This window comes from Phocoena sinus, chromosome 9 (assembly GCF_008692025.1).
Source record: "Phocoena sinus isolate mPhoSin1 chromosome 9, mPhoSin1.pri, whole genome shotgun sequence".
NCBI lineage: Eukaryota > Metazoa > Chordata > Mammalia > Artiodactyla > Phocoenidae > Phocoena > Phocoena sinus.
The window spans coordinates 94,021,152-94,033,570 of NC_045771.1; the positions used below are offsets into that span (position 1 = coordinate 94,021,152).

A 12,419-nucleotide genomic window follows, 5' to 3' on the forward strand; every position below is an offset into this window, starting at 1 on the left:
AACGTGACATCAGATAAATTATTTACCTTCTCTGTTCCTTTATTTATCTATCTGTAACGTTAAGGAGTTTGACTGGAGTTTCCTACGACTTTGGTTCTCAAATCTGTGTACAATTGATGGTACGTTGGTTCTTTTATTTCTTCCCAGGCTCCAGTCTGAGTCAGTAGGTCTGGGTGGGGTCCAGGAATTCCCCAGGTGATTGTGATATACCACTAGGTTTAGGAACTACTGATTTAGGTCTTTCTAGTTTAGGGGAAAGGCGGGGGCAGGGGAAGGGAAATAATCTTATAATTCTATTGTAGTATGTAGCCGACTGTGAAAGTGCAAAAGTCAGGAGTCAGGCAAATTAAGGTGTTGTATTTGTTCAGAGGCAGGGAAAATATTTTTTTGCTTGGGTGATGTGGGGACTTAATGAGACAGCGATGTGGAAATGGACTTTGAAGAGAGGATGCAGATTTGGGCAGGTGCAGAAGCGATCACGACTGGTGTTTTGTCTAGCTTAGTTGGAGGCCAGAATATATGCAAAGAAGCAGGAGGGAAAAAATTACCCATTTTGATGCAACGGACCATACTTCTGATCTTGTTTTCCCCGTTTTAATTGTGATACTTGGTTGTCCTTTTGGAGATGAAAGATTATATTATTTTAGCTTCATCTTCATTAGGTAGAGGTAAAACGAGGTGATGGACACCATGAGGACACTTTGGGAAATAATTGGGCATATTCTTTCTCAAGCCTTTTAGGGCTATGCCTTTTGAGATCCACTTTGACAACCCCATTGGTTTCCTGGTTAGACGCAAAGAATATCAGGACCCACTATGCTATCTAAAATAATAATTTTGCTGTCAGAATGATTACGATTAAACCAAAGTTGGCTTTTTTATTTAGATGAAACCGTATAAAGGCAACATTCTGAGTAAATTATATGGCATCCACATGATGAAATAATGAGCTTAAGTTTAGGGGATGAAAGTAACGATCTAATGCAATATTTAGAATAGGTATACAGTATGTAGTTATTAACCTAAAAGTCACATCCTGCATTCTTTTGATTTGTGGAAGATTTGTCATTAATTGCCAGGAAGCCTCTGATTTTTAATACATAATCACGTCATAGCTGTTGACTTTCTTCCCCTTCTCTTGCCTTAAAAATACGTCTTTGTAAATAGATTACTTTCAGATCTGTAATGCTCCTTTTAAACATTGGGTTGCTAAGTTTAGCCCTGTTGCTCTCTTTTTTAAAATAGAATTGCCCCCCAGCTTTGCCTCTGAGTCATCACTGACAAATCACACTTTGTTTTTTCATGGATGGCAACTGGCGTAAAATCTTATTTAACCTTCCTGCCCAGTAGGAGCCTGCTAGTTCTGAAATGCTTTTTGTTTTCATGAGCTACCGTTGTGTGGAGAAAATGGGTATGATCTTCCATTTGGAAAACAGTCTGTGAGATGAATTCTGACCCTTCATTCAGACTCACTCTAAATGGGGCTGTTTTTATTCAACGGTTGTCAAAGACAGCTTTTCAAGGCAGGGTCAGAAACACCAAAGTCAAAATTGAGAAGAAAGAATGAGGTAGTGGGCAAGAAATGAGGCAGCTAGGCTGACCTTTAGCCTAGCATCCAGCCCATGCCCACCCCTGGAAACCATTTCAGGTCAATCTAGGAGCTACACATTAACCTGTAACCATCCAGTCAGCCCACTACTTCCTGCAGCCCTTGCTGTTGTTGGCTATTGACTATCACTTGACTTTGAAATTAGAAAAGTGGAGATACCAAGCCCCTTGTGACTTTTTGCTTGCAAAGAATTACCTTTATTAATGTGAATTATTGGCCTCCAGTAGCACCAGAGCTCCTTAGTGACTTTCACTAGGCTTTTTGAAAGGGACAATTCCCCCCTCGCCAACATGGCTAGATCAAAGAAACACCTTTCTTAGAGTAAAACCTCAGACTTGAGAAAATTTCCCCAGTTTCAGGAAGAGCCTTCATGGGAAAACAACTACTATTGCATCCCTGGTAGCTTTTTATCTGCTATATCGTTAAGAAGAAGAACAGAGTCAGAAGTATAGACCTTGGAAGCAAATTTAAGACCATTTACTAATCTGCAAATTGCGTTCTGTGTTCACATTTCCTAGGGTGGCATTGTAGACTTGCCTCTACTTCAGCCAGACCCTGTGGGGTATTATCTTTTTATGTATTGTTCATGCATTATTTGGTTTGATACAGGAGTTTTGCTTTTTTTTTTAAAAAAAAGTCTGAAAACAATTGGTTTAGGTCAAATGCCCAAGATTTTATAGAGAAAGTGTCTGAAGGTCAATGTGGTTAAATTAAATACCTACAGTTGTACAACTAGAGGTTGACAGAAATTAGGAACCATGAATCTGGACTTCCCATCCAGTACATTTTTACTACAAAATGTTGATTTGATTTTCCATTTTGAAAGACACAGAAGTGATCTGTGAAACGATGATTAGCCCCAGGCAGCCCCAGGCAGCCCTGGAATGCTCCATGGTTCAAATGCCCAAGACCAGATGGAGGTCCAGAAGTGGATGACTCAAAGTTTATTAGTTTTGCCACCTGGGCAGTATAGCCAAACCAGCTGCCATAAGGCAGTTCCGATTTCAACAAAGCAGTAAATGAACATAAAAGTGAGTGTAAATCCCAAGAAAAAAGTAAAGGAGAATGGCTGCTGCTGCAAGGAGATTCATCCAGGCTGAGCCCCATTGATGGCCCTTGTAGGAGGCACATCTGCCATGCCAGGTAGAAGGCAAGGACAGGTTGCAGCACCAAGCCCTGAAAAGTCACCCCTTGAGTCGCTCCAGGAGCCAGTCTCCATTTGGGATGTTTGACTTGCTGGCTTGGTAGATTCCTAATCGCATCTGATGATAATAGAATGAGAAAAGCCAGCGCCTGTTAGATCATGATGATGCTGTGAGGCCCGAAGCTTTTATCTGGAAACTATGGAAAGTTGTTATTTGGTCACCTCCTTTCCATAGTTCTGGGCCCTTGGAGGCATGGATAGTCATTGGAACGTAAGCCCTTTGTGGCAGATGACCAGGAATCAAGTCATTATCCTCGTATGGAATTGAATTATTATAGGTTTTTAAGATCTATATATGAAATACTCCAAGAGTCAGAGGTTGACCCTACAGTTTTAGATGACCCCTTTAATAGATTTGTAGTTCTTGAAAGCTGAGACAAGTATAATAATGAGGATATGATCCTAGGACCAAGTTGAAAGAAGTACAGTAATTTTTGTTTAAATGAGAATGATTCACTAATGAATTAAAAAAAGTTAAGTAATCTCGATCCTCTGTGCCAGTAAGAATGCTTTGGGCAACAAGGAACAGAAAACTTGATTAAACTGACTTAAACAAAATAGAGGTTTATTATTATTATTTTTTCGTGTTATGAGAAGTTTAGAGGAATGTGGCTCCTGACTAGTTCACCTGCTCAGTGATGATGCAGTCTCTTTTTGTGTCATCTTGATGGAAAGTAAAAGGGGAAGGGAAAGTACTAGTTGCTGATGTACTCTGCCATGGCTTCGATGCTAAAGGCTGGACCAGGGTTCCATCCATTGGGTTAACCTCTGCCTTCAGGTGATCTTTTCAGGAGCTGAGTGTTTCCGTGTTTTTATTTCTCAATTGACTGTTACTCAGTACTTAGTCACGCGCAATAATGTAATACTGCTCTTCTCTTCTTTGTATGATGAAAGTGTGGTTGCCTGCATATTTTCTAACCAAGCAAGACAATTTTTTCTCTCTCCTTTTTTCTTCTACAATGACATGAGTGAAATCAAATGAGAATATTCCTATTATAACCTTCTGTTTATGAGTATAGATAAAGTAGCTTTTTTTTTTTCTTCTTCTGGTAGGTGGCATGTTTGACTCACGTCGCTGTGAATTATCTTATTGGCCAAGAGGAAGCGCGGCGCTGGGGCACAGCTCACGGAAGTATTGTTCCTTACCAGGTAAGAATACAGCAATATAGGATCAGTCTATTAGAATCTGCAGTTCTGTATGATATGAGTTTGAGAGATGATTCCTTTCTAAAAAAAGACTTTCAGGGTTTTCTGTCATATATCTTTGTTTGACTATAACAAGGTTCTGTTATTCACTTCGAATTCTGTGTTTTGCACATTTCTTCATCAGAAGATTAGTAACAGGACACTTGAATGGATCAAAAGAACTTGCTGAAAGTGAGTGACTTTTAGACTCAGATAATGGTTTGCTTTTATTTTTTTCACCCAAAAGACACACTGATTGTACCCATTTTATAAAGACTGGTTTGTTTGCCATGTCAATTAAAAACCAAATGTTACCTACCCCAGCTGACAATAATATTCTCACAGGGTTGGAGAAAAATGAAAATTTGCGTGTGACAGATCTTCAGTTCTTGAGCAAAGCAGATGGTTCAGGAACTGCTGTTCTTTATTAAGTGTCTAAACTTGTCCTCAGAAATTCTTGACTTTGGCTAGTGTGAATGAATATGTGAAGAAACTATGACTTTTCAAAAATAAAAACAAAAACTCCTCTTCAACCTTTACAACAGAGGACAATGTTGGAAACCATGGGAATTCATCTCAAATGTTGGAAGTTCAGGCTTCAGTTTTTGATGTGTATGGAGAAAGTATCTGTGAGTCGGAAGGCTTTACAGTAAAGTTCCAAATCATGTCACATAGGGAGGTATTCGCTATGTTCAAGTATAATGTTTATAGTCTATTTTTTGCTTATTTTAAAGAACAGAATGTCTTTAAAAAATGTTTTGTGTAGACCTCAGTATCCCTCCTGGGTGTTTACACCGAGAGCTCTGGCATCTTGGGTGTGCTCTCAATTATTTCACTGTGAGGTGAAAAGAAATTTAGAATCATCGGCTATTTTTATTATAGGTAGAAGATATGGGAGACTTCTGTGTGTGTGTGTGTTTATGTGTGTGTGTGTGTTTCTTTGCATTGAAGACAGAAATGTACTTTTCCTTCTTGAATTGCCCCAGTTATGTAAAATGGACACTGTGCTTATTTGATCTAGTTGATTGCAGCTTTATAATCTGTAAGAAATAAAAGAAGATCTACTAGGGACTTTCCTCAAAAGCCCAGAATTAATTTGTTTCCTCTTGATGGAGAACGGGTTCAGCACTGTGATTAAGGAACAAATGCAAATTTAGCTTGAATGAAGCTAGTATACCAAGATGGAGCCTAGATATGTTTGTAGACCCTGGTCTGTTTTCAATTTTTTTTTTTTTTTTTTTTTTTTTTTTTGCGGTACGCGGGCCTCTCACTGTTGTGGCCTCTCCCGTTGCGGAGCACAGGCTCCGGATGCGCAGGCTCAGCAGCCATAGCTCACGGGCCCAGCCGCTCCACGGCATGTGGGATCTTCCCACACCGGGGCGCGAACCCTCATCCCCTGCATCGGCAGGCGGACTCTCAACCACTGCGCCACCAGGGAAGCCCCTGTTTTCAATTTTTTAAAATAGATTTGGGAAATATTTTTATGGGTGACTTACAGGGCAGTTATAATTCAGTTTTCTACAATAATTAAAGCGTTGCATCTCATTTGAGTTGTCTGAGTTTTGGGCTGAAAGCCTATGATGGAAGACTCTGATGGTCTCAGGAATTAGTTACGGTGGCCACCTCACTCTTCAATTTTTAAAAATTTCATTTTATTTTTATATTTTAATTGAAGTAGAGTTGATTTACAACGTTGTGCCAGTCTCTGCTGTACAGCAAAGTGACTCAGTTTTACACATATAGACGTTCTTTTTCATATTCTTTTCCATTCTGGTTTATCCCAGGAGGTTGGATATAGTTCCCCGTGCTGTACAGTAGGACCTTGTTTATCCATTCTAAATGTAATAGTTTGCATCTACGAACCGCAAATTCCCAGTCCATCCCTCTCCCTTCTCAATTTTATTGAACTCTGAAGGATTCTGGGGATCAAGGACCTCAAATGCATGAAATGAAATTTTTTGAAAAGTAGTGCTCCTTGATTTGTGTGTTATTTTGTATACATGCAATTTTTTTTTTTGGCCGCTCTGTGCAGCCTGTGGGATCTTAGTTCCCCAACCGGGATTGAACCTGTGCCCCCTGCAGTGGAAGCACGGAGTCTTAACCACTGGACTGCTAGGGAAGTCCCTGTATACATGCAGTTCTTAACTTCTCGGGTTGATTATCCACTTGGGCCCTTTCCTCCCTGCTCTTTGGCTGCCACCTTTCTGAAAATGAGTGAATTAAACAAAGTATACAGAATTGAGATAAGCATTTTGCTGCTTGAACATCTTAGTGGAGGCTTTTCTGAGAATTCAGATTTTTAAAAGGAATTTTTGATTTCAGTGCTCCTTTTGTTCCCATTATCAGTGGGTTTTGCCCCTGAGAAGTACCTAGCCCAAGGGATTGATCATTACATAATGCTCATGTTAATATTTTTCATGCATTGGTATTAAGTTCAATGTTTCTCAACCCTTCAAACAATTATATTTGTAAAGACAGGAGTGTTTTAGGGACAGGAGAGGAGAGTGCAGAGAAAGCAGCTGGTCTTCAAAAAGAATATAATTTGTTTATTATGTATATGTGCAGTTATCAGTGTGGCCACCCCTCTTTAGATATATGACTAACATGATACACATCGAGGACCAAAGCAACAGCCTGGCTGCTCATAGCCTCCTGTCACTCTTAATCTTTTCCTATTTCAGTTGGCTTCCCCACACTTATTTCTCTTAAACATGCACATGAATCATTTGGAAACCCCGTTAAGATGCCGATTCTGATTCCAGGTGATGTTGATGCTGCCCATCACAATGATACGACTGTAGACCTAGACTTTCTTATTATTGATGACTGCACCATGTCGTTTATATTCCACTGGCAAATCCCAGTGCTGAATGCATTTAATAGTCCATCTATTCCGTGCCTGACTGAAGCAGTGAATATGGCTGGGGAAAAACATAACCACCATGTTATGTTCATGGCTGTCTCTCCCCAGCCTTACTCAGCAATCTTGCCACATTTATCTACATATTTATCCTCTCTCTCTGATGATTATTTCACATCTTCTCTCTCTTCACGTCTTCCTCCTCTCTCCTCATCCTTAGGCAAAGACTTTGTCTCATATGACACTAAAAATTGATGCAACCAGAAGAGAACTGCTGCATTTTTTTTTCTACCATAACTCTCAAACTTCATTTCCTCCTATCACAGTGAATGAACTGTCCCTTTCCACAGTTTGCTGATTTAAAGGCATTGCTCCTGCACTCGATCTCTTCCATCACCTGTATTATCTGTCATTGGTTAAATATATGATCACGTCCTTCACTTAAAAAAAACCCAGCCTTGGACATCGCCCCCCCCCCCCCATACCCTAATCCCCCAACTCTGGGGCATGTCTTCATTCCATTTACCATCCCATTTCTTCGTGCTCTTATTTATAGGACAAAACTCTTGAAAGTTTTGGGTGGTGTCTGCTGGAAGGAAACACTGCAACCTCTATTCTGCAGTGCCATTTGTACCTCACAGGTAAAGAGACTTTACAGCACTCTGAAGCCTCAGGAGTTTGAGTGCCAGGGACTATTAGGGGACGCTGACACTCTGGTCAGTTCATTAATAAGAATACTCTTCTTAAGCTTTTTCTTGAGCCTTTCAAATGTAGGGCCTTCAAAGAGAATTGTTCCTTTAAATGGCCTGATAATTCACATGGTGATTTCTTTCAAACTTTCTCCTCCCCCACCAAGAGCTTCCAATTCAAGAGAGTGAAGAAAACAATTATTCAGATGATTGAATAAAACCATGTCTCCCTTTCTTCAGTTTGGGCTCATTCAACCAAGGAATAGAGCAGGAAACTGTGCTATGTTATTTCTGGTAGGGACCTTATACTGTATATTTAATTTGGCATAAGCAGAGACTGAGACAGGCAGTAAATTCCAAGTTTGAAGAGATACAGCACTTTGCTATCATTCCTTAGAAAAACATCAAAATGCTGTTAAATCATAGCAGATTAGGTAACCTTGGGAGTCTTTTTCTTTTAATCCATGTTAAGGATGTTTTAAAAAGCCAAAATGTGAATGATATACATCTGTTTCTTGTGTGACTTTTTCTTTGTACCATAGTAGCAGTAAAGCATTCATTTGCTGAAGTTTGCAAGTACAGTTTAAACAAGCATATGATTACATTGCATATATTTAATTGATGCATTGATAATAAGAGTAATGATAAACATGCTGGCTTCCATTGAACACATATCATGTAACTGGGATATATATCTACATATATGTATATTTTTCTTTCTCATTTTATATGGATGAAAGGGACATCTAGAGAGGTAAAACAACTCTTCTATGGCTATAGCTAGAAAGCCAAAGGGCCTGGATTGTAACCATAGTTTTAAGTTTTCAAAACTTGTTTCCTTTCTCACTATATCCGAACTAGTGGTTCTTTTGGTGCTTGACACATTGTAGCTACCTGTCTTTTAATTTCTTTGGCAGATAGAATTCTTCTGATCTGTTTCCATCATCTCTTTGACAAACGACCTATTTATTATGATTTTAGAGGGTCCCAAACCTAATAAGTGACCTGGCTATGGAACTATATTTGAATTCTGAGCTATGCGGCAACTGTAGGTTTCCCTCTACCATGTTTTCATTCATGCTTTCAAATGACTCCTGATAAATAAGCAACAGTTCTTGAGCCCCCTATGGAGTAGGCACTGTTTTAGTTCCGGAAGGCTTCCAAATGAGGAAAAACTAGGCCCTTGATTTCACTGAACTCAGAGCCCATATAGCAAGCACAGCTGAGAGGGTTTGAGCTTTGGCGTCAGACAGACCTGGGCTCATAACTTGGCTTTGCCACTTCATGGCTGTGAAATCTTGGACAAGTCTTTTAATATCTCTAGTGTTAGCTGCTTCCTATGCAAAAAGGTGATGATGATAGTTGTTTCCACGTTCATTGATGGAGTTAAATGAGATAGTGCGTGCTAAGTGTTTTGTGTAGTACCTGACTCTAGTAAGCACGTGGTGGAAGGTGGCTCCTGTTATTATTTCTGTAGTTGAAGTAATAATTATAACTTTGTGAAACAGTTTCTAGGAAACTATGAAATAGTCCCTATGAAAACTATCCATGGCAGCTTAGGGGCAGAATAAATAAAGAGACATAGCTGATTTTCTTTCTTAATGGAATTTCCACTTTAATTTCTTTCTTTAAAAAAAAAAAAAAAAAAACGAAAAGGAGGGCAATGTACTGTGCTACTTTTCTATTTTAAAAAAAACAACAACTGTTCTCAGATATTTTTTAGAAACTGTAGTATTGAGCCATTGCTCAAATGTAGCATTATTGAAAGAAATACAGTTTGAGGAGAATCATATATAGCACCACCACTCAATTGTCAAAGGGAACAAGGCTTCTAGTTTACTGATGTGTTTATTAGTAAATTGAGATTTAGCATAAATTCATACTTAACTAAATGAAACATGGCAAAAATGATTTTCAGAAGTATTCTCTGAGGAGTCCACAAGATGGGAACCTATTTCTATTAAAGATACATACCTACCCTTTTTTTTTTTTTTTTTCCCCGCGGTACGCGGGCCTCCCACTGTCGTGGCCTCTCCCATTGCGGAGCAACAGGTTCCTGACGCGCAGGCTCAGCGGCCATGGCCCATGGGCCCAGCCGCTCCGCGGCATGTGGGACCCTCCCAGACCGGGGCACGAACCCGCGTGCCCCGCATCGGCAGGCGGACTCTCAACCACTGCGCCACCAGGGAAGCTCCATACCTACCCTTTTGAGAGCCAAAAATTGTGGAGATTTCTCTTTCAGTTTTTAAAAGTGAGAGAACTACAGAATATTCTGAACATCTGTTCTTATAACCTTAAGATTGCAATGAACTTTGATAATCTCTAACCAGTAAAAAAAATACCTGAAGATTTTTTATTGGGAACAAAAATGCAGGTGACAGCAAATACATTAGATTCTGTCTCAGAGGTTTCTGCAAACTTTTGGATTACTTAGCACTGACAAGCTAGAATATTCAAAGGTTTTTTTTTTTTTTTTTTTTAATTTAAGGCATGAATTGTCTGAATTTCCCCCGCCCCTTTTGTTCTAAAGGTTTTGTCCAGGTAGCTTTTGATTATTTGCTTTAGAGCTTATATTTGTCTTAATCCTTATGAATTTGGAATTCTTGTTAAAACAAAACAAAATCATTTACTTGAAGATCCTGGTTACTTTGAAACCAATTGGCTAGGATTTTGTCTCAGTCCTAAGAATATAGGTAATGGGGCAGTCCAACAGGCACATAAAATTAGAGCAGACATGCTAGCTACTGGCATGATAGCTGCCACCCTCTCTGCTTCTCCCTAGAAAAGCTTCAGCTTTCTCTGATTTCAAATAAAATCCCTAAATTTAAAATAAATTAGGCAACATGATGTTTAAGGAGAGCATATTGCACAAAGAATAAACATGTATGACTGCAAAAACCATTGTGATTTTTAAATCAGTATTGCCTTCAGTTGACAAATACGGTCTTTTTAATGCATTTCACTAAGAGGTAAAATAGAAAGAGGCACAGGGAAAGACAGTGTATCTCAAGGAATAAATCTGAAATTCCTTTAGGATCTTATCAGCTTCTCTGGGATTCTCAATATTCTCCTCGTTATATATGGATAATTGATAGGATTGTATGTTGTTTATGCCTATCAAATTTGGCTAAAATTACCCCAAAGAATAAAATGCCATTTGAATAATCAGCTAGGTAAGAATATTAATATTATTGAGTTAATAACATTGTATTAATAATAACCATTATAATCACAGCGATAACATTTATTGAATAATTGCTATGTGTCAGTTATTAAGTACTTTATATATATTAATTCCATCCTCACAGCAACCCTGTGAAATAGGCAAAGCTATTATCCTCACTTTCAGATGAGGCACAGAGAGGTTAAATAACTTGCTCAAGGTCACATATAAGTGTGTAGCTGGGATTCTAACCCAGGCAGGGGAACTATACTATATAGGCAGATGATGTGATGCTACTTACTTAAACTGACATGTTTAGTTTCGTTTTCTATCTTCATCCCACTTTTGAGGAAGAATTACGTGACATTTTCCTCTACATAATTTCCCCTTTAGGACTGCCAAGAGCAATTGAAGAGATATAAACAATTCTGTTGTTTACTCATTACTGAGATCCTTAATTATGACTTAATTTCATTCAGGAAATCAGGTTGTACATCTTCTGAAGAAATCCTTTGATTGCCTATGCTAAAATTGTATTAGAATCATAATTAAGTCAAGTCATAGTGAAACAGCTATCTCTCGCTCCATCTATGTAATGAATGAGAACAATACTGTCTTTGAGCAGTCTAGGAGCTTGGGATGTCTTAGCTATTGTGAGACTCCTAGTTTCTGGTTTTCAAATGGTATCTCTGTGAGTTTGGAGGTCAAGGTGGGAAGAAGTGGACATTCAGGGGTATGGGGTGGGGGGAGAGGCCAAAAAGGCAGATCTCCAAGTGTTCCAACCCCATTTCAACCAGAACAGCTCCACTTTTTGTTTGTTTGTTTGAAATACAGGGTCCACTGGTTAAAAATGATTATTTGTCCTAGGTCAACCAACTTGTACTGAAAGATTCTACAGGACTAGACGGTAGGTTTTGTACATGTTTGTGGTGTGTTTGGGAAAAGAGAGACTCGTTTTCCTTGATGTTGGTGGTTCCTAGAACTGTGACCTAGAACCTTTATTAAAGGGTCTAATCCAGCTGAGCTGGAGGCCTTGGCAGGAGCTGGTGTGATGCCTGGCAGAGCTCCTCTGTGGGGGAGCACACACATTACCTCCCAGCTGAGAGTCTGGCCTGGTGACTCTGCGTGGAGCTCAAGGCTCTTTGGCTCAGGTAAATCACGTGGGACTGGATTCTGGAAACAGTTGGACTTGGATGTAGTCACACATCCTGTTCCGTTCTTAGGGGTGTCCAGGGCAAGTGTTGTTGAAATTCTGAGGAGGAGTGCTTAGCGCTGATACAATACGCTGATGGCTCCCTGTTCAGGTGCAGGCTACCTGGGGGAAAAAGAACTGAGTTCTGATATGGTACAAATTACTGTTATAATATAATTCAATATTGGGCAAATAAAATCATACAGTGGAAGAAAAACTATACGATGTTAAGTTCTGAAGTGAACCTATGTTGGAGACTTGAGCACATCATGTCCACATGTATAAATATGGCTGTGAAGTATGCTCTTTTCCATCCTAGTTTTGTTTCTGGCATTTAGGGAAAGGGGTACTGGTGCAAGGACTCTGCTTAGACAGGAGATGCTAAGTGTGTATGGGGCTAGTGAAATAGGAACGTGTTTTTTGTTTCTTTGAAAAATCATGTTAATAATTCATTTGACCTAATTTTAACCTGGAAATGATTCTCAAGTGTCCCTTTCCTCTCTTCTTTCCTGAGGGT

General features: G+C 39.3%; 1 protein-coding gene across 4 annotated transcripts in view; it reads left to right on the forward strand.

Moving 5' to 3' along the window:
- Nucleotides 1-12,419, forward strand: part of SUGCT (succinyl-CoA:glutarate-CoA transferase) — a 764,199-nt gene that overhangs the window by 138,317 nt on the left and 613,463 nt on the right. For all 4 annotated transcript variants that reach the window (XR_004351441.1, XR_004351440.1, XM_032643169.1 and 1 more), the window contains one exon: nt 3,867-3,962. Coding sequence is in view for 2 of the 4 variants with exons in the window: in XM_032643169.1 (XP_032499060.1) it covers nt 3,867-3,962 (96 nt within the window). In the remaining 2 variants the exon portion in view is untranslated. The remainder of the gene's footprint in view (nt 1-3,866; nt 3,963-12,419) is intronic.